At 43.0% G+C, this 23,716-nt stretch overlaps 1 protein-coding gene across 1 annotated transcript; it reads right to left on the bottom strand.

Moving 5' to 3' along the window:
* Positions 1–355: 355 nt before the first annotated feature.
* Positions 356–10,545, bottom strand: slc30a1a (solute carrier family 30 member 1a). The gene is made up of 2 exons (XM_084314759.1): positions 9,552–10,545; positions 356–3,337 (listed from the first exon to the last, which is right to left on the bottom strand). The coding sequence occupies exons 1-2, from the start codon at positions 10,150–10,152 to the stop codon at positions 2,472–2,474; spliced, it is 1,467 nt and encodes a 488-aa protein (XP_084170885.1). The 5' UTR covers positions 10,153–10,545; the 3' UTR covers positions 356–2,471.
* Between the last annotated feature and the right edge of the window lie 13,171 nt (positions 10,546–23,716).

Raw genomic sequence — 23,716 nt, 5'->3', positions numbered from 1 at the left:
CTATTTTAAAACTCCTTCCCTCTTCCATGAAGCTGTAATAAGGCTGTGCAACATATGGGATGTACTGACGTATGATCGCGTTTTGTTGGTATACTGTATGGATGGTTATTTGTTTATTGTTGTGGTGTGTGGGAAGTGTTTTGGAAGCGAAACCATTTCCGGTGTCAGCAGACATGTCATCACATGTCCAGTTTGACCTCTCGAATGAGTCCAATGCAGTGATCTAGCCACCGTGTCAGTCCATCAGAGAGATGGTTGAAACCGACGCGATGGACTCATTTCACTGGAAGCCGACGCCAGCGTCACGCCGTCTCATCAAATTCATTCATACAAATAAGGCAGATCGCACAAAATCCCAGTTTAACAACTGTAACCAAACAGCCTTTTTTTGTTTTATTTCACAATGACACATTCGACAGGTACTGTATATATGTATATATATATGTATATATATATATATTTCAAAAACACATCAGCTGACGTGTCGTATCTAAAATTAAAAAACAAAAAAAGTCACATTTCTCAATTCGCACGTAGAGCTCAAGTCTCAAATAGACAGGATAAAAGTAACCAAACATTACAAACGAAGTAAAGTGTCAAAATACATTTCCCAAATACTTATGTTTATATTGCAATGTTCATATTGCATACACGTTTACTGTGGAATTCTGAGATGCATCCTATGAATCACCACGCGAATGATATCAGTGATGATGATGATGATGAAAGATTTCCCTACAATTTAACAAGGCCACCATTTGGACTTCAGCTTTTAAACAGCATGACTATCCGTTGACGACTTTAAAAAAAAAAAAGGGACAGTATTAAGCTACGTTGACACGCCATCATCATTCCATAAAACATGTAATTCTCACCACCGCGGGGAAAACGTTAAAACACCAGGAAAATAACCGTCTGCGCGGCGCCCCCCGGGAGCTTGGATGGCGGGAAAAGCCCCCACGGGATTCAAAAACGACACATTTCAGTTTTTGGTCATGCAAAGGTGCAGTAGTAAACAAGTATCTTGGAAATGTTACAAACCATTCAGCATGGATTCACTGTGACGAGGTCCCCCTTTCCTCAGAACATTCATGAGGACTTGTATCCCGAAAATAACCAGCCATCATTCAGAACACCTTCTTCCAGCATTCGATTCACACGGGGAATAGTGTTTTTTTTGAGAACGTTTGTGTTCGAATTATATAAAAGAGGATGGGTCAGCGTCGCCATGGCAACGTTCGAAAGTGCCCCCCCCCCCCCCTCCAACCGCTACCACCGGGAGGCAAAACCCACGCTGTGTAGGAGGATGACGTTGGTTTCCCGGCACTGAGCATGGTTTTGTGAGAACGTTGGGGCCGTGACCCGACCTCTTCTAGTAATTCTAGCATTTGTGTACAGCGCTCACTTTTAAACAATTGGCTTTCTCTCTCTCTCGCAAGACATCAAATCGTTCTAAACAAGCTTTTTTTTTCCATTTTCTTTTTTTCATTGGGTTCGTCTATGCAAGAAGATCATCTACGTTGTACCTACCGTACTCAGTGCTATATCAAAGCGTTTTTTTTTTAAAGGCAGGTGAGAGAGTTTGTTGACACTGCTTCTGTGTTCAAACCCACGACTGCCGTCGACACGGAGGAAAAGGACCGAAAGAGTCTCGAGAAGGAAAATCATTAGAAAACATCACATTTGAAAAAAGTTTTTGACTACAGCATGATGTGTCAAGAATGAATGAGACAGGAAGAAAAAGAAAATTATATATCTATCATCCAAACTAAATATTATAAAAAGCCTCTACAGAGAGAAATAGATCATTATTACTAATAACTTAAAATACATAAATTATTCTGCAATACAATACTCCATTTTGGGGGCCGAGAGGCTAAGAAAAAAAAAATTGTAAAAAAAAAAAAAAAATGTCACAATAGGTCAATAGAATTAAAAACCTGCTGACGTGTGCTTTTGACTTGCATGTATTATTGTATTCTTTTGCTCTTTGTCCTTTAGGGAGGAGAGGATGTCTCCCGGTCCCTGCCAGTCCTGCAGGTGATGAGAAGCTTTGGCACAGAGACACCATGGGATAGGAGGACGCATCACGACACGGTGCCACACTCATGCAGGCCTAACTGAGCCTGGGGGGGGGGGGGGCATCACCCAATATGCTCCACCACTGTACTGCCAGTGCAACAGTGAGAGAATGGGCCAGGGAGGGGAGATGAAAGGGGTCAGGGAGGTGGAGGATGCCAGAGAGACAGACAGAGAGAGAGAGAGAGAGTTGGGGAGGACTCTGCAGCCACGAAGAGGGCAGTGTGAAAGGCTGAGAGACTAAGAAAGAAAGGCTTCCCCGTCAGGACCAACAGTAGAGCCGTTTTCTCATCTATTGCTCGGAAAAACAAATGAGCGCCCTGCAAAAGACAGCCCGCTGACTTTGGCCCTGCATGTAATTATTCCACCCTTCCTCTGTCTCTCCGTCCATCTCACAGAGACGACTCCACCTCCCGAGTGACGATGACCTCGGGCTCAGAGTGGGGGACCACCTCCAGAGTGGCGGCGGCGGCCTCCTCCGGGGCCTCGCTGATGACCTCCAGGCCCGACGCGGCGGCCCCGGCTTTGCTGTCGGTGCTCGCCCTCCGCTCTGAGCCCGGCTTGTCCCCCGCGCCGCAGCACAGCTTGGGGGCGCACTGAGTCCTACAGGAGAGCTCGCAGAGCGAGGCGCGCGTCTCCGAGTTGAAGGTGACGAACTCCGGCTGGATGGTCGTGGCGTGGATCCCCTCGTCGTGGAAGAAGTCCTTGATGCGCTTGGCCACGTCCATGTAGGAGGTGGGGTCGTGGCACTTGATGTGCGCGGTGGCGATGATGCGGCTGCCCGCCAGCTGCCAGATGTGCAGCTCGTGGATGGCCAGGACACCGTCCAGGCCCAGCAGACGCTCGTTGAGCCGATGCATGTCGATCTGCTTGGGCACCGTCTGCAGCAGGATGAGGGCGGACTCCTTCAGCAGCGGGTAGGTGGTGTACAGCAGGATGCCCACCATTATGATACAGAGTGTGGGGTCCAGGTAGAGCACCCAGCAGGGGCCAGCTTCACTGGTGTGGGTGTGGTTGCCGTAGTGGACGTCCGTGTGGTTGTTCACGCAGAAGTTCTTGCAGTCCTCTCCGTCCTTGCACGGCACCCACACGAAGGTGAAGATCAGGGCGTTGACCACCACGATGACGGAGCCCAGGGCGTCGCCCAGCACGTGCAGGAAGACCCCGCGCATGTTGAGGGAGCCTGCCTCGATGTCCAGCTCCTCATACACAGTGCTGCCGTTCAGCTGCAGCTCCAGGCCATCGTTAATGCTGATCTCTGGAGACGCAGACACAAAAAAGAGAAGGTTAGAAAGGGACCAAGAGGACAATGTAGGTGGTGTCGGTCACTCTTCTTGATGTATTTCTTCTGCTTTTGTTTGGGGTTCAGGGGATGTAGGAAGTGGGAACCAAGGATTAAAGGCATAATAATGAGTAGGGGCGCAGCCGCTAGATGTCACTAGAATCCAAATCAGCTTTATTGTCACACCCCGTTCCCTCCGGTCCTCCTCCACTGCCTCCCTCACTGTCCCGACATCCAAGCTTAAAAACTTCGGAGATCGGGCCTTCTCTCGCACTGCACCCCGACTCTGGAACTCCCTCCCCCAGTCCATCAGAGACTCCCCTACACTCTCCACCTTCAAAGCTCGCCTCAAAACCCACCTCCCTTGCCTTCAACCCCCCCCACCCCTAAACCCCCCCTCCCCTCCAACCTGATTGATGTCTGTCTCCAGTCTTTTTTGTGCTATCAGGCTGTCTCCCCTGTTCCCCCCATGGTCTCATGATCCTTTTGTTTTTGTTTCTTTGCTTTCTTTGTTGTTTTTGTTTTTGTTTCTTTGCTTTCGTTTCTTTGTTTGTACTCCTGCTCCCGACTACTGTCAGCGACTTCGGGTTATTGAGAAGCGCTATATAAATTAAATTAATTATTATTATTCTGTTACAGCATAGAGGAGTGAAATTCTTTGTTCTTGGCTCCTCTGCCTAGCAGTGTCATCAACATTAGGTACTGGTAGCACAAAAGAAAATGTTGACAAGTGAACAACAAGCCGCCATTTTCTTTTTGAAAAGGGGAGCAGAGAATCAGGGCAGCGTGAATATTTTTAATGGAGTTGCACTGCCGTGTTCGTTTTGCACGATCTGATTGACCACTGACATTTCTGGTCATGTGACATGTGCGCCAATCGCGTGACGCCTGTTTCTGCGCCTATTTCCGCCTCGAACAGCCTGCAAGTGCAAACTACCTAACGCCTAGTTTATCACTGGTTAAGCTTAGGCGACTCTTTCGAAGTTGGTTACGGTTAGAGTTTGGAATCAGGGCTGGTGTTCCATCGCCCTGCTCTAAGACAAACTCTAACCTTAACCAACTTCGAAAGAGTGCCTAAGCTTAACCAGTGATAGAAACAGGCGTCACACGATTGGCGCACATGTCACATGACCAGAAACGTCAGTGGCCAATCAGATCGCGCAAACCGAACGCGGAAGTGCAACTCCATTAGGGAAAATATTCACGCATCAGGGCAGGGACTTCTACTCAGTATGCCTTTAAAGTGATATTTTATTTATTTAACTTTGAACCACGGATGTCATTGGTCAAAACATGGTACAAAAAATATCATACATTTCACACAAATAAGACACAGATATTGTTTTGGAACAGACCAAAAAAAACACAAAAACTAATACAAGTAAAGGGTGTTGCAACACAATGGCGCCCGACCACGGATAAATCCGTGTTTTGAATCCAACGGTTGAGGATCAACCATGGACATGTCCGTGGCAAGGTTGTTTTGGCTTTTATTCCATTTTAATAACCTACTCAATGTCACCGAGCGGCACTGCAGAAGTACCCTACTCTTTGAATTCGAAAAAGTGCATTACCGGTAGGGCTGCGCGATTTTGGGAAATAATCGAATTGCGATTTTTCTGACAGATATTGCAATTGCGATTACATTTGCGATTATAATTTTTTTTAAAGCAGCCACACAGAGGTTTATTGTAAAATGCGGCTTGCGTCTGGCCTACGCCGGGACACAGAGTCTGAAAATGTTTCTTTTTACCTGGGAATCGATACCGGTACGGTACCCAACGGTACATTTTTCTGAAGTCTAAACTTCACAACACACAATCTAAAACCCCTTACCTCCCTCCCCCAAACTGTTCCTACAACAATTTTTTTCATGTTGCATGATCATGTATATTTATTTTGTATTATAATTTTTTTTGTGTTTAAATATCAACATTATCTGGCAATCCTCAGTAAATACTATCAAACTCCTCTGATGTCAGACCAGATATGAGACGCGTGCACACACACACACAGAAAAGGAGAATGGCTTAAGTGATTTTAGAATACTTCAGCTAATGAAGTTAAATGTTTATTATCATCAAGTCCAGTTCGTTTTTATAATGAAACGTTTTTCTACTTTTCTACATTAATTGAACCAGTAGAGAGAGAGATGCCCCCCCCCCCCCCGAGCCCCCCCACCCTTTCCTTACTCAGCTCAGATGTTTTCTCTGTCTTGAGCAGGGTTAGCTAGGAACAGCTTTCTCAAGCTTCGCACCTTGGGCATGGAATGGGCTACATGACCATTATCTAGACACCCCGGTCTCTCTTGGTGAATTAAAATCTGTATTACATAACTTCCTACAAGAAGAATGTTGCTGCTTTCTGTAGTCGGGTCCCAACTGCAAAATTACTGTATTACCCTGTATTATACACTTTTACTATCATGTAGACTATTCTGCTTTGTGTTTACATGTGATGTATTGTATATTGTATACATGCACATTTATTATGTTCTTGTGTGATGTATCGCACATTTTATTGCTGTGTGATGTATAGTGTTGTCACGATACTGGAATTTCGACTTCGATACCTTGAAAAGTATCGATATTATCTATATTTTCGATACCAAAAAAATATATATATATTTTTTTTAACAAATTTTGCTTTTGTTGCTGGTTGATTATCCTCAGCTTCTCTCTGGTACTATAAGAGAAGATAACTATAACACTTTTAAAACCCTTTGTTTATCTTTAGATCACATTTAAAAATAACTGTTCATCTCACTTCAATCATTTTTATTGCAGAACATGGTATTTTCTCAAGCAGACAGATGTAAACACTGTAACCTGTGTTGCATGTACCTGATGACTTAACTGAATGCACATGTGTGTGTGTGGACTACTGTACTATTACAGGTATTGAAATGAACAATGCAACTTCCTTAAAAAATGAATAATTAAATATCGATATTTCGGGAAATGAGTATCGAAACCGTTTTAAATATTCAGAATCGATATGTATCGATTTTTCGATATTTTTGACAACACTAGTGATGTATTGCAAATGTTATTGCTGTCATCTTGGCCAGGTCTCCCTTGCAAAGGAGATCTTGTATCTCAATGGGACTTCCTGGTTAATTTTTTTAATTGCAGGCCTGGCGCTTTTTAATTGCGTCCTTTCAAATCGCGATTTCGATAAAAAATCGATTAATCGTTCAGCCCTAATTACCGGCCAGATCCTCTTAGGGGCGCTATCTCGATAATGCAGTGTTCCCTGTGGCAGAAGTTGTCTTGTTTTTTCTGGAACTCCAATGTAGTTTTCTGCTAACCTGAAGCGATGCCTATAGCCTGTTACACGGATTACGTTTTGGGACGCGGATTTCAGTGTGCAGTAAAGGAATATATCATCAGCCAATGGACATATCGATCTACCAGATGGCGATCGATAACTGGGAAATGCTTTGGGGGATACAACCAGCCCACGGTAAGATCTTTTTCACGGAAATTACATGCTGATTAAGGCTTGTTATGATAGCCATCCACCCGGTCAACGAATGTGGCTACGGAGGCTAACACGGTTATTGGTAATCAATAATCAGAAACGACGTTCCCCCCCCCTTTCATGCATTCATGGTGGACCATCAATACCGATCAAATGCAGTTTGAGTTTTAACTGTAGCTTCTGTATAGCCGAAATGCCATTGGATTTAACGTTAGTATAGCGGCCTGTATCTCGCCTTCCAGGAAATATCCCAGCCGAAATCCCTTATAACGCTTATATTCAAGACGCTATAAAATGAGAACGTATTGATGAAAAATTATTTCTTTAAGCCATTTTGAAGGGACGGTTTATGGTGTCAATCAATTGACAATGAGAATGGACAGATAGCAATACTATAAAGTATAGATTTAGCTCTACAAACAGTCCCACGGACTGTGCAAGTCTGTTTAGAAATGCTGGCCGTTTAGCGTGAGATTAGACGGATCCAAGTGGCCAGGAAAGTGTTAAATGTAAATTATCTGTTTTTTTATTTTATGAAAATTAAGTTTAGACCCAGAGATATAAAATAATGGTTAGTAGCAGCTCTAAACACCAACCATGGTGAGATAATTTCTGGTGCGGGTGGCAACCGACTATGGATTCCTGAAGCAGATAGCGTCAGAGGTTAACTGTAGGATTTGTCTATATGGTTATATGGAGATATTATGTGTTCATGATGTCATTAGGCCTGTGATGTTGTTATGATGTCATTGGGCCTGTGATGTTGTCACTCATGATGCCATTGGGCCTGTGATGCTGTCTTGATGCCATTGGGCCTGTGATGTTTACATTTACATTACATTTGTCATGATGTCATCATCAGGCCTGTGATGTTGTTATGATGCCATCAGGCCTGTGGTGTTATGATGCCATCAGGCCTGTGGTGTTATGATGCCATCAGGCCTGTGATGTTGTTATGATGCCATCAGGCCTGTGATGCTTTCTTGATGTCATCAGGCCTGTGATGTTGTTATGATGCCATCAGGCCTGTGGTGTTATGATGCCACCAGGCCTGTGATGTTGTTATGATGCCATCAGGCCTGTGATGCTGTTATGATGCCATCAGGCCTGTGATGTTGCCATGTGTGAATCTCAGGGTATACAAAATATCCAAAAGAAGCACTACAGCTCATTTTATTTAGGCAGAAAAAATATTATGAATTCATGTTACTTTTCAATGAACAAGTGGCAGAATGCATTTGCTTGGTCTATGGATTCTAGCTTTAAGAGTTGATAAAGCCTCATTACTCATCCGTGTTAATGACGGTTTCGGGCTACAAACAGAGAGACAGCACATTAGCAAGCAAAATCACATTCCATAAGAAAGCAAACACGCTAGTATTTCATTTCATATGGGGGAGTTCGGTCATAGTGTATCACCCAGGGGACGGAGGTCTCCCGAACACAGACTACAACCAGCAACATTGACACCACAACAAAAGCTCCCCATAGTAACACAAGAAGGAAGTGCTCGTGTAGTACATGGTGTCGTGTAGAACATCTGAGCTGTGGCCGCTGGCTTCCATACAGGGGCCATTTATCAGCAGCTAATGGTGTGGCCATGGCTGTCGACTCACTGACTGCGCTGATGTATGGCCCTGTAGCAGAGACCAGTGCATGGAGGAGAAGAAAATAGCTTCCATTTATTGAAACTGGCGGGGCCAGTGTACCGGGCCTACCAGTGTAAAAGGAGAAATGGTATCATACCCTCTCAATGAAAAGGACTGGCTGCCAGACATAATAGCTAATAGCACATACAATGGACGCTTTGTTTCTGGGATAATCCTTTGTGTGTTGTTTGATAAACCTGATGATAAATTGCCTTGGATCTGCTACTACATCAGATGGTACTCGTTCAAGTGTTTTGTCAAGTACAATTCCCCTCAAGGTAGAATCTGAATTCCGGCAAGAACCCACGTGAAATATGTGGGATCAGAATGGATCAAGAGGAGGCATCCTTTTCATTTTTGCCGGTTCCGTCCGAGGACATTGTTGGTCTTAACTCGTTGTCATGACTTGTGTGTCAACAACAACCACCACGCCGATATCACAAGTTGAGCCTGTTGAGATGACTAGTTGTTTTTTTAGATCATTGCGAAATGTGAGGCTTTTGCGAACAAGCCACTACCTACAATAGGCCTGGAGGTGGCTGTGGAGGATGGACTAGCCCACAACCACCTACTTAGGACATTCAATACTATTGTTGAATAGCCTAGCGGCCAATAGAAGAACAATAGGGGTCAGTCGCAATACAGTAGACAATATTGAATAATATAACCTCACTTACATCATACTATTTAGAAATCCCAGCTGTTAGTCTTGATTTGATTGAAAACTTTATTAACAGATTGCAGAATGGGTACAATACAGTACAGCTCAATACACAAGGGGATGCAGACCAGAGAAAGACTTTAGTCTTGTTTACATCAGGGTCCCCCATTTTCAATTCATCAGGAAAAAGTCACTGATAAAGGGGTAGACGGGCCCATTTTGTTAGGTTGAACCCTTCTTATTATGCTACGATAGTGACAGCTGGGTATGACACTGACGCTGAAGAAGAAACGACAACCATCTCGACCCTAAGTGTTCACCTTCTCCTCAAAACCTAAACTGTGGAGGAGAGAGAGAGGAGGACAACGAACGAACGTGTGCTGCAGACAGTGCTTACCGTGTCTCCGTCTCTCAGTGTCCACGCCGTTCGGGCTGTTGTTGTGATTCCCGACCAAGTTGTTGGTCTCCTCTCCCGACGAGCCGTTGCCTGCCGGCCTCTCGGACTTGCACATCTTACCCCTCTTGTTTTTATTATTCCCGTGGGAGTGACCACCGCCACCGCCGTGGGAGTGTCCGTGGCCGCCGCCTGCGTGCCCGTGGAACAGGCAGAGGCCGAGCAGGTTGACCAGGAGCCCCGCCGCGCCGACCCCGATCACCACGTACGGTTGCTTGATCTCATGGGGCTCCGTGAAGCGCTCGATGGCCTCCAGGATGATGGTGAAGCAGAGCGCCGTGAGGAACACGGCGTTCACCAGCGCGCCCATCACCTCCGCGCGGATCCATCCGAACGTGTTCTTGTTCGTCGACTGGGTCTTCTGGGCGAAGCGCACCGCGACCAGCGCCACGACGAGCGCGATGACATCCGAGAGCATGTGGAAGGAGTCCGACAGCATCGCCAGAGACGCCGTGATCCGACTGACCACCACCTCCACGATGAAGAACAGAAACGTCAACGAGAGCATACATAGCAGCCGGACGCGGTTAGGCTCGCACGCCATTTCTTCACCTTTCAAAAAAAAATCACTGGACGACTTTTAGTGTTATTATTATTAACTTCCGACGAAATAGCCAGTGACCAGGCTATTAGATGCAGGTTTCCTCTGCCTTTGATCTAAGCTTTGCTAGCTATCTGTGTTACGGAGGCTGGTCGATCAAGTGAACCGCTAGCTAGCTAACGCTAACTGGCTAACGTTAACGGTTACCTCCCGAGACAATGAATAGTAAGCTAACCGTAACAACCGCCGTCTTTAAAATACTAACTTCAAAATAGCTAACGGTAGATCGTCATCCTTTATCTAAGTGATTTCAATGCGGGAGGAGCGGAATACTAGACCGGAGGCGATTCCCGTAAAACGGAGGAGAAGCATATTCCAGAAAGGTTGACCGTAGATGTCGCTTTGCAGACGGCTGGAACTTTGCACCCGAGCCGGTAAAGTTTCCACACGGAGCGAGGCACTGTATAGACACGCCCTAGTCCGTTACTATTGGTGGGTTAGGCGGCCACGATATACAGACACGCCCTAGTCCGTGGTTAGGGTACGATGTACAGACACGCCCCTAATCCGTTACTATTGGTGGTTAGGGCACGATGTATAGACACGCCCCAACGCTTTTAAAATGGGTGACATTAGGCCACTAGGCGGAGCTAACAAACCCAGACAACAGCGTTGCTACGCACGCTAAAATTGTATAATCCAAAAAAAATAATATTTGAAAAGCCAAGGGAATGTGCTGCGTGGCTTTCTAGCTCCAGTCCAAGGGCTTTATTTAGCCATGGAAAGAACAAACATCTCGCATAGGTTGAACTGGTCTTACACAAAGTGCCATGTTATAAAATTGATTAATCTAATACAAATACTCTTTCTTTGGGGGGAAAAACAACAACCATGAAACTGCAAAACTAACTCAAATTAAATGATTGTATATGTATACTATAGCATTGTAATAATAACCTAATATAATGCATTATTATTCTGTTATAGCAACACTGTAAAGTGAAACATAATGCAAGTCAGGCAAGCACCAGGAAACCATTTATTATTATTACTATTAAGGACATTCAATTAACAAATTATTGTAATGAAAGCCTGTCGTTTTTGGGTGGGTACATTGTTATTCCTTTTGCCTTCTTAATGGCCATTAATCAGTACTAGCCTACTGGTCAGAATATGTCTCACAATCTTTGGTCTCATTCATATAGTCGAGGGCCTTAGGGAGATATGAGGCTAAATTTGCGCAAATCAGTGTAAAAGCACCAGATGTAGCCCAGGCCCCAGGGCATGCTCTAATGATTTAGCGAGGGTGCCCGATCCCTCTCACAGAAACCCTGGTTGGCCTCACCTTGGAGCCTGAACAGGTCAACTCAGATGTCCATCATCATCATCATCATCATCATCATCATCATCATCATCATCATCATCATCATCATCATGTACAGTACAGCAAGAGCTGTGGCTTTTCTCTACCAAGTCCCTGGAGAACCTGCCTCCCACCCAAGCTGCACTGATTTAGCATATCAAAAGAGCACTGCTGCAGGCCATTTTACTGGAATCTGGCAATCTCTGTTCAGCAAATTATCCCAGATTTAGGACGATTTAGGAACCTTGCTGGACCCATCTTGCAGATGCCAGTAAAGCTTGCGCCATCCTCCTCCATTTTGGCAGCAAAAAGTCATGTAGTGGGCACTGCAAATGCTGTAAAGCTGGAGCCCATTGCACATTGATTAGATTAGATTAGATTAAAAATCTATTGTCATTATACAGCACAAGTACAGTACAACGAAAATAAGTTTGGCATCCAACCAAAGTGCAAATGTAACAGTAATATACAATGTACAGGTGATTAAACTAGGTATACAATATAATAAATTAGTACTACTGAGTGTAATGCTAATCAGATGTATGTACAGAGTTGTAGTATTAATATGTACAGTGATACAGGTATAAAGACACTATGTAAGTAAGTCACACTGGCCAGCAGTGTAAGAGTTATAGTATCTACAGATGTAAAATGATTATGTTCAGGTAGCTTCGGCTTGGGCTTAACATCCACAGAGGGAAGAGCAAGGTCATGAAAATCAAAGCTGACAACACATCACCCATCATTCTGGAAGGAGAAGCGTTGGAAGAGGTAGACAACTTCACCTACCTGGGCAGCATGGTTAACAAGCAAGGTGGAACAGATGCTGATGTGAGAGCCAGGATTGGCAAGGCCAGAGGAGCCTTTCTCCAACTAAAAAACATCTGGAGCTCAAGAGACATTTCCATCACACCAAAGTGAAGTCAGTCCTACTCTATGGCGCTGAGACCTGGAGGACCGCTGTCACCACAACCAATAAACTACACGTTTTCTTAAACACCTGTCTGCGCCGAAATCCTCCAGATCCGCTGGCCTAACACCATCAGCAACAAAGACCTGTTGCAACGAACACAACAAAGAGATTCTCCAACGGCGTTGGAGATGGATTGGCCATACACTCCGTAAACCATCCCTGAGCATCACAAGACAATCTCTCAGGTGGAACCCCCAAGGGAAAAGAAAGAGAGGCCGACCACGAAACACCTGGCGCCGAGACTTGGAAGATGATGCCAAGAAGATGGGACACACCTGGGGCCAGCTTGAGAGGTTGGCTCAGGATCGGGATGCTTGAAGAACCCTTGTTGACGGCCTATGCCCCAAACGGGGTAAAAGGCGTAAGTAAGTAAGTAAAATGTACACAATATTATATATATGGTAAGAATATATATATATATATATATATATATATATATATATATATATATATATATATATATATATATATATATATATATATATATATATATATATATATATATATATATATATACAGTATATACAGTATTATTGTACATCTATCATACAGAGTTATATGGGTTATATGCAGGTGTATAAGTAGGTATATAGAAGGATTATATGCAGGTATATTCAGACAGACAGATATGTGGATGTGAGGGTGCCTGTACTAACAATGAGGGTCGAGACGACGGTATTTGAGTACCCCCCCCCCCCCACTCCCACCTCCCAGACATAAACACTTTTATCATTCTGTTCTGTTGTTCTTTTATTCTGTTATTTATTATGTTGTTTAAATTCAAAAGACATTTGGTCAGTATTGCATACTGTAGTATTGATGCATATACTGGGTGTTAGCTGTGTCAATCGGAATGGGTTCTACCCTCTATTTAAGAATTCTGTAAGATATGTAGGTTGTTTGTTTTCACCATGCAGTTTGATCTTAATAACTTGTTCCTACAACTCTACACTCAATCTGGGTGAAAATGTATGTTAAATAAATTGTTTGGGATAGCAGCCATATTGGTAATATGCAAATTACATCATAGATCTGAGTATTCCATTGTGTTTCTAATGCTCTAAAAGCACTAGACACCATGTTTGCCGAAAGAGTCAAAGGTTATGGTAAACCAAATGTTTTGGTAGCCACCATCTTGCAGGTCTCTTCATATAAGTATCTTGGGATTAACACACTAACCTGGAACACCCATGTAGACAGCCTGTGTAGCAGACTACAACAACTACTGCACCTTCTACACCACCTTAGAGTTCACGGTAGATTAACTTGTACGCGGTGTACTTTTCTACCAATGAAAGGTCTAAGGTCCCAGTCTATTTTTGAACAGGCTACTCTAAGGCAAGCCAATAATAATAATAATAATAATAATAATAATAATAATAATAATAATAATAATAATAATAATAATAATAATAATAATAATAATAATAATAATAATAATAATAATAACTTTTTAAATGTTATATAATAATAATAATAATAATAATAATAATAATAATAATAATAATAATAATAATAATAATAATAATAATAATAATAATAATAATAATAATAATAATAATTTTATATAGCGCCTTTCAGAAGACCCAAGGTCACTTTACATAGGGTGGGGGGGGGGGGGGGGGGGGGTAACAAAACTAACATAGTGGACAGACACAACATACATACAAAGTGAGAAATTAGGGGTTAAAGGCCAAGTTGAAGAGGTGGGTTTTGAGGAGTTTTTTGAATGAGTCCAGAGTTGGGGCGTTGCAGAGTTCTGCAGGGAGGGAGTTCCAGAGGGTGGGAGCTGCCACACTGAAAGCTCTGTCCCCGAAAGTCCACAGTCTGGTTCGGGGGATGGAGAGCTGACCAGTGTCCGTGGATCGCAGGGACCGTGGCTGAGTGTAGGGGTGGAGGAGGTCAGTGAGGTACTGAGGTGCTAGAGCGTGGAGGGACAGTAAATTTCGCTGAGTAAATATTACTCAAACTGAGTCCATTTGAGCCCAAGTGAGTACAATTTTACTCAGTTTGAGTAAAATGTACTCAGTTTGAGTAAAATTTACTCAGCGATATTTTGTAGGTGATGCAGGATTTGATGGGGAGTCAGTGGAGGTGGATGAGGGTGGGGGTGATGTGCTGCCAGGGTTTGGTGCGGGTTAGAACCCTGGCAGCTGAATTTTGAACATACTGGAGCCTGTCCAGGGTTTTGCTTGGGACCCTGGACAGGACCCCGTTGCAGTAGTCCAGGCTGGAGGTGACGAAGGCATGGATGAGAGTCTCAGCTGTGGAGTCGGAAAGTGATGATCGGAGTCTGGAGATGTTTCTGAGGTGGAAGAAGGCGGATTTGGTGACGGAACTGACATGGGCTTGGTAGGAAAGGTTGGAGTCCAGGATAACGCCCAGGTTGCAGACCTTTGGGGAAGGGCAGATGGAGCAGCCGTCTATATCGAGGGTGAGATCTCCAACCTTCCGCAGCGGGGCCACACCTGGGCTGCCCAGTACAACCACATTCATAGAATTGTCTCGGACCCCTCCCATGTTTTACATGCAGAGTATGAGCTACTGCCCTCTGGGAGGAGATTTAGAGTTCCACGCTCTAGACTAAACAGGTTTAAAAACTCCTTTATAGGGCGGTCAGATGGCGTAGCGGAGATTGCGCTCGTCACCAGGCTGCGGTCCCGACTCCCGGAGTCAGCATTGCCTTGGCTTGGGCTGATCGTCATACTAACTCGTTTGGCTGAGTTAGGGGGAGGGAAGTCATGGGTGGGAATCTGGCGTTGTGGACAGCGACGCCTACAAGTCAGGTCTGGGCGCTTGCTCAGCGGAGGCAGGACTTGATGAAGGCAGCGTGACCTCCCACGCGTTACGCTTCACCAATGAGAGTCCTCCCTGCCAGGTGAAAAAAGAGTCACTGGCTGTCGCCGCGCGTGTCGGAGGAAGCGTGCGGATGACTTCAGGGTTCCCTTGTACCGACCAGTAGGAGAACATGCGCACAACAACCAGGCAGGGGAGGGGGGGAATTGGCAGAACGACTAAATTGGGATGGGGAGAAAAATCGGAGAAAATAAAAATAAATCCTTTATTCCGATCTCAGTTAAACTTTTAAATAGTGCCAGATAAATGGCCGGCAATTATCGAATAACCGATATTTGGTCGTTATATTATCGATATTCGATCATTGATATTTTGTTATACTATTAATATATATGTGGTGTTGCCAGACATCCTGCCGTGCAGCTTTACTGTATATTTTATATTGTTTATCTCCTCTGTTTGGAGTCAGTTGCGTCATGTCTGTATGTATGTGTCTGTGGCTGTAGTGTGGGTGTAAGCCCAAGACAAATTTCCCAGCTGATGGGACAATAAAGTGACTCTTGACTTTACTTTGAAATATGCAAATGTAAGCTCACAGTCCACTGCAATAAATATATATAAAGAAGCCATGACTGCCTATAACAAAGAAATAGGAGTGTCAATTCAGAACTATTTTATTGCACTGCACTATTGCATCATTTGACTCTGTCTATTCTATTCTACTATTTTATTGCACTACACTATTGCACTATTTTATTTTATTCTATTTACTCGTTTTATTATTGTCTATTTAAAAACTGCCATAGAATCAAACCATAAACAAGGTGGCCTATTGGGATGTTAGATCCTCATGTGAAAAACTGTGATTGTATATGTCTGCACTTTATGTTCATCAATTCCTGATGAATTGAAAATGGGGGACCCTGATGTAAACAAGATGAAAGTCTTTCTCTGGTCTGCATCCCCTTAACAATTGTGTGTATTGAGCTGTACTGTATTGTACCCATTCTGCAATCTGTTAAATAAAGTTTTCAATCAATCAATCAAATGTGCTAATTTAGTCTTTTTTCTGATGTGAAGCACTTTGAGCTACAATTCTTGTATGAAATGTGCTATACAAATAAAGTGTATTATTATTATATTTTATAACGTGTTGGAGGGGGATATATTTTATCATTTGTTGGAGGGGGATATATTTTATCATGTGTTGGAGGGGGATATATTTCATCATGTGTTGGAGGGGGATATATTTCATCATGTGTTGGAGGGGGATATATTTTATCATGTGTTGGAGGGGGATATATTTTATCATGTGTTGGAGGGGGATATATTTTATCATGTGTTGGAGGGGGATATATTTTATCATGTGTTGGAGGGGGATATATTTTATAACGTGTTGGAGGGGGATATATTTTATCATGTGTTGGAGGGGGATATATTTGATCATGTGTTGGAGGGGGATATATTTTATCGTGTTGGAGGGGGATATATTTCATCATGTGTTGGAGGGGGATATATTTTATCATGTGTTGGAGGAGGATATATTTTATCATGTGTTGGAGGGGGATATATTTCATCATGTGTTGGAGGGGGATATATTTTATCGTGTGTTGGAGGGGGATATATTTCATCATGTGTTGGAGGGGGATATATTTTATCATGTGTTGGAGGGGGATATATTTTATCATGTGTTAGAGGGGGATATATTTTAACATGTGTTGGAGGGGGATATATTTTATCATGTGTTGGAGGGGGATATATTTTATCATGTGTTGGAGAGGGATATATTTCATCATGTGTTGGAGGGGGATATATTTTATGATGTGTTGGAGAGGGATGCTATGCCTGCTCATTTCCCCTCAAATCGCCCCTTTATGTCTGTTGCCATTCATTGTTGGTAATCAACTGGATACAAAACATCTTTTTGAATAAAGGTAAAACCTTTACTATCCAAGACAATATCAACACCATGAAATCAGATCAGCGTGGCCTATAATGTGCATCACAATGAATAATAATGAAATTATTGATACATGTTGCAACATCAACAATAGCATATACCAATCTTTCATTCCTCAGTATAATGCCATTATTAGAGTATTAATTTATTTCAGCACATTTCATTTACTTGTATCACAGTAAAATATACAGTATGGTCAGGTAGATGACTAAACATCTTCACATCCACAACAACAAATTCACCAAACTCTGAATCATTTTTGGGGGCAGCGGTGGCCTAAAGGTGAGAGAAGCGGGTTTGTGACCGGAAGGTCGCCGGTTCGATCCCCCGGACCGGCAGGACAAATCTGGGCTGGGGAAGTGAGTTAATAACTCTAAAAAATAAAAATGTGTCTTATGGTCTGTGATGCCAACCATTATGACTCAGCAACAAATTATATGATAGAAATAAATACAATTCTCATCTGCAGTTAATATGACTGCTAGCTTTCAGTAGTTTCCAAAAGAAGGAACTAGAACAGCAAATCCACCAAGCTGTGAATCATTAGTCTTGTGGTCTATAATGTTGGGTCACACTACCAACCAACCACTATGACTAAGCAACAAATTATATTATACAAATAAATACAATCTACAGTTAATATGACAGCTTGCTTTAAGTAGCTTCCCAAAGACAGGATTAAGCAGATACCCAAGATCTGTCTGCTCGTGAGCTGGTAGGTCCTCTCCACCTTGCCCAGGGAGCATGGTCATGTACGTTGGCAACTGCAGCTTCTTCTTCAGAATCAACACCTGGGTCTTCATGGTCTGCTGACAAACCAGGCCCCTGGTTCTCCTTGCTATCCCCAGCAAAGTGCACCTTCTTCTTCCCAGGGGAGAGAAGATTCTCCACTACATCTAGGGACCAGACTACCACTACTAGCATTGAGTAGTAACAGGTAAAGCCACAGTTAATTTGAGATATATTGGCATATGATATGTATGGGTAACTTTCAAAAGACTTGTCTCTGCCTGTTAACTGAAATGTAGAAGTGAGTGATTCACACAACCTCTGTTTCCCCTTCGATTCTCTCCCGAGGTTTGGTTTGGATTTTATTGATTGAAATGTTTAACTTTATTTACAGTACATGGTTAAAAAAAAAAATCACTAAAAGAAACAAACCACCACCGCTAGCATTTGTGAGGGCAGGGACAATTCAATTATTTTCTAAACTCAGGTGGTCCAGAGGTCTTCATTTTGTCTCATGTACATGTAACATAACAGTGGATGAGAAGAACACACTAGGCCAAAGGATTTGGCAGATTTACAGCGATTGGATGATTCCAAGCAAAGCAGAGACTAAAAGAAGTAAAAAGACAATTCTTACAAGCGCTCACATTTACAACGTCTTAGGGATAGCTCTCTCTGCTATGAAGGGAAAGATAAAAGACAGACCCTATCATAAATCCACTGTCATTGACTGTGTTCACACGGTCCACAGGTGGGAACAGGGTGGAAAGGAACCCAACCTGAGCAGATAACATCACGGGAGTCCACTGCCTCTGCTGGCTGGTCTACATTATGGCTTGGAATGGTTTGGTTTGCATCAGCCCATGTTTAGCCCCAGTAAAGTCCAGATTTCAGTGTGCCATGCACTCCAACATACATTTTGTTTGCTAGCATGAGGGCAGTGATAACAAAAACAGCAGGAAACTGTTTCACATTTATTAATCACTTGTTTTAGGAAGCAGACATTGATGCAATACTGTTGATTACTATTAAAATAAAATAGTATCCCCCCCCCCCCACAATAGACATCATACATCAATAGCCATTAATCATTTATGTCATACAGTAGTAGCTTAGGGCAAATGCAGTTTTCTATCTAGGCCATGGTTCAGACAGGTTCTATTGACAGTGGAGGCTCAACTTCAGACTCCTGTCTGTCCTGGGGATCAAACAAGCTACCTTTCTGTTACCAGTCTGCCTCTTTCATTTCAAGCCAACCATCCACCCATCAACCAGGTTAAATATATAGAGAAAGATGTTAAATTCTGCACATAAAACCTTTTAAAGTATAGCATTCTACAGAGGAGTGTCGAGCCCCTCAGAGTGGTGGTGCATAAACTTCCCCTCTCTAACTTTTCTCTGCCGGTTCCCTTTGGTTGTTTTTATTTTAATTTATTTTAATATTTATTTAAAGTTGGTGAAACTGACGATAATGTGCAGAGTTCATACGGCGAGCATAACATATTCCACCTTTCATTGTAGGACATGCAGGTGTATTAGTTCCTGGAAAAAGCAACAGCGTTAACGTTTTCTCATTTTCTGGACAAAACCAGCTAGAAACCGAGTTATTCCGGGAAGCGGGTGGAAGAGAGATAACCAGCTGAGTTGAGTATGAACAAGCATTATTTATACATTTTCAGTTTCGCAATATGAACTCAAGGTTGTGTCAACTGATACACTATGACGACGTGTATTCCTGATAGTAAACCTCAATAGTGGGAGGGTTCACCTTTAGTATGACTTGTAAACCATCACAGAGCACTCCCATTGACCAGAGTGCCTGGAGATAAAAGTCTGATCACAAAGGAGGCAGTTGAAACTGATGAAATTAATTATCAGTCTTCAAGTTCAAGTTTCTTTATTAGTTGTCATACAGAAGTACAGAATACTTTTACTTCACTTCACTGTGTCCTTTATGAGAAGGTTGGTTGGTCCTCGCTGATGGCGAGGCGCAACAAACACTGGTATTAAGTCCTTTTTAAGGACTTACCTGTTCTCCCTGGCCTTCCCCCCCACTTAATCACCACTAGACCCCTGGTCCTTCTATCTTCTAGACCCCTGGCCCTTCTATCTTCTTTGCTTTACTGTGTCCTACCTGTTTTTATTACATTCATTGTTTTACTGTGTTTTTAATTTTATATCTTGCATCATAATATTTAGTTTTTTATCAACCTGCCTGTGAAGCACTTTGGTGCCAGCTGCCGCTGCTTGGAAATGTGCTATATAAATAAAATTGACTTGACTTGACTATCCATAGATGTATGATTTGGCCATAATAAGGTCAAGGTCAAGTTCAAGGTCAAATATGAATTTATAATTAAAATGTATTATAATTTATTACTGTATCTACAAATCCTTCTGTTTAATCATCTTCCCTTTATTCATTTGCTTAGATTTTCTGTACACTTGATCTCAAGAAGGTGCTGAATGAGCTCAGTGAGCGAGCTCGGTTCCAGCACAATTGTAACATTGTAACAATTGTAACATGATTCTATTATATGTTATTTGCACATCATTGTATACTTGTATGCCGTGACAAATAAATCTCTTGACTTGACTTGACCTGACTTGGTGTTATTCACCGGCACAGATGCAAAAGAAATATCATAATTTATATTCTCCTTTTTTTTTCATTACAATTTACTCAAGCCTAGTAACAGACACAATATTTCTGACACTGGGAATACATACCCACAGGTCCCTAGATGTTCCTAGATACCAAGAACATGCAAATGACCTTGTAGAAGTGGAGCAATCTTCTATTTAGGTGTAATGATAGTTTGTTATCAGTGAGCCAGGTGCAGATTCTGCCGAGTTCAGAGCTGAGGGCTTTTTCAACCTGTAACTTGTCCCTGTCAGAGACCAGCAGCAGGGCTGAGTCGTCCGCGAACAAGAACAAGTTGCAGTCACAAGCTGATCAAAACCAATCGCTTTTAGCTTGTCAATCAGAATGGAGTGGTTGACCGTGTCGAAAGCCTTTTGGAGGTCCAGCATGACCATGCCGCAGTATTTGCCGACGTCCACCAACTTGTTTGATGTGGTCGTTTAAATAGAGAAGGCATGTGTCAGTAGAGTGGGATGTTCTTTTTTTGGTATCTACTTTTTTTCCCCATTTTTCAGTTTTTCTCCCATCCCCAATTTCGTATTGTCCAATTCTACCCTCCCCTGTCTCGAACGTTGTTTCATTCAAGTGACTTCACTTCAACATCCAAAAACACAACACAGAGTCCTATCCTGAAGGAAGACAGGATAAGTAATATGAATTAAAAGTAAATTAAATCTAACAGAATCCAGTCCAAGGCACCAGTACTTAATGATAATCACCTGCTATTGGATTACCGATCACCTGTTGTTTTGAAGCCAATATGTCTGCTATGGAATATTATTAATTCTGGCTTGCATTCCCATGAATGATGTCTTGGGTCTTGGGTATGACCCGCAGTGACGATGTAATGGGTATGACCCCCATCTCTGAAATCACATGGGCTGCTGCTAGTCTAGAAGAAACAGGCACATGCACACATAGAGCCCAAGGGGTGCTCGAGCACCTGCCCTTTTGAGCCTCATAAAAAAGTGCCATTTAAAAAAATATATATTATTAGGGGAGCTCCAGTAGCTCACCGCGTACCTCGGACGCTATTTCGGCGTCGGGGACAACCGTGCGCGTCACGGATCTGGGGTACACGAGTTCGACTCCCGGACTCGCCGTATTTTCTCAGAGTGTCTTTCCCCCGATCTATACCCCATTCAACCTGTTTCTGTCGGTCATGCTTGACCAGAAAAAAGCGATAAACGCTAAAAGAACCAGCTGACTGGTTAAAGAAAAAAAAAAATATATATATATATATATATATATATTATTATTCTTTATTTTTTTTACCGTTGCGCATATAGATTGCCCTTCCAATACAACTGAAAAATGTCAGGATAGAATAAAAATATTAGGTAAAGAGAGAGAGATGCCCCGTATTCCATTGCAGTTTGCACGGCCTCCTCAGCGTGCCTCTCCGCGGACCTATATATTTTATGCATAGCGTGGGTGGTGATGATAGAAACCTCTGTGGCGCATACAGTTGAATGCTGGTATTACACTCACTGAGGGACACGAAGAAGTCAAGTCCGATGGGATTTGGGAATCTCAAATACAAATCGGGATTGCAATAAAAAAGGCATTTATATTAAACAATACAGAATATACAGCACTTCTTGGGGTCTGTAGGGTAAGCACTTATTCCCTCCCCCCTGAACATTTATGGAGATGTATGGGCCTTTTAAGTCGCCCAAAAAGGGCCCCCAAAAATCGGGCTTGCGCACTTCGCACGCTTGGTTACATCACACACAGGTATAGTGCCCTTTTCAGCCTTTGATGCTCTGATCATCAGCAACGGCATCAACGGCATACGTAAAGGCCTCGCTAGAGTAGGTTTTGAGGTCCCTAGATGTGTTGCTATTAGAGCTGCCGCGGTATTGATGTTTTCCTTACCGCACGGATTTGCAAAATATTTCCTACCGCCGCGGTTATTACCGCACGCACAAAAAAAAAAAAAAAAAAAGTTTGAATGCATTTTTTTTTTTAGTAGTAGTCTACTTTTTATAGCATATAGCCTGCCTCTAGTCTAAATGTCGATCTTTAGAGGATGACTGCAGCATGAATATTGTTTGGGATTCGGCAAGCACGCATGAAACACGGATTCGAAGTTTCCCCTCTGGTCGTGCGCCGTTCACTCGGTGTCGCGGGCAGGGGTGGTTACCCCCCCGACCCTTTCTTATTATTATTACTATAAAGTTACTACTTTATAATAAAGGCATTCGTTTTGTGGCATTACCATTATATAGTTATACGTTCAATAACATCAGCGTATTTACCGGACCATCTCAGTTCCTTTCTTTGCTCAGAGCGTGCTGAGTTGTCCCATTCTGCGGTCTGTTAATAAAGTTTTCAATCAGACAAGTGTATAGAACGAAGGGCTTTTATTATAACATTCGTTGCAGACAGTAAAATCATTATGTCTCGTTTAGTACTCCTGAGGAGCGATGGTAGTCCACTCCACTCCGGCGGGGAGCTAAAGCTAACGTTATTAGCCGTATTGTGATGAGCTCTGATCAATGGCTGACATTCAGGATGTAAAAAACTGCAGGACGCTCCCAACGTGTGACGCGTCTCTCTTCTGACCAATCAGTGGTCTGCAATGTTTCACGTGACTTTTCTGGTACCCAATAGGGTCGCTTGGAACCTCGATAGAGGAGTAGGGTATATCTGCAGAGCCGTAAGCCCAACGAGAGGAGGGTACTTCATTATTATTATTATAAAAAACAGCGGTGATGCGGTATTCAGCCTACTCTGCGGTGGCCGTGATGTAACAGCGATACCGCGGTAATGCGGTAATCGCGGCAGCTCTAGTTGCTATTGCTATGATAGCACTGCCTCCTCTTTCTGATGCTACATTTGTTTACAGTTGGAGGTGGGAAGTTGGAAACGTGTCGTCAAACTGCAAGTGCTGCTGTCCCCCACCTCAATGTCAATGCACAATGGTGCAAATTATTTCAAATAAAATACTTGTCTTTGACCGATTGGAAAAATATTAGAGAATTCAGGACCTGTCGCCACCCTATGTGTGAAGTTTTGTCCAAATCAGATCAGAATTGTATTGTAGAGTTATGGCTGATGCAGACATACACACAGACAGGAGTGCATGCACGGGTGTAA

This window comes from Notolepis coatsorum (assembly GCF_963971535.1).
Source record: "Notolepis coatsorum genome assembly, chromosome: 5".
In the NCBI taxonomy this organism is placed as follows: domain Eukaryota; kingdom Metazoa; phylum Chordata; class Actinopteri; order Aulopiformes; family Paralepididae; genus Notolepis; species Notolepis coatsorum.
The sequence above is the reverse complement of the archived record's forward strand: the minus strand, read 5'-3'. Positions and strand labels throughout refer to the sequence as shown.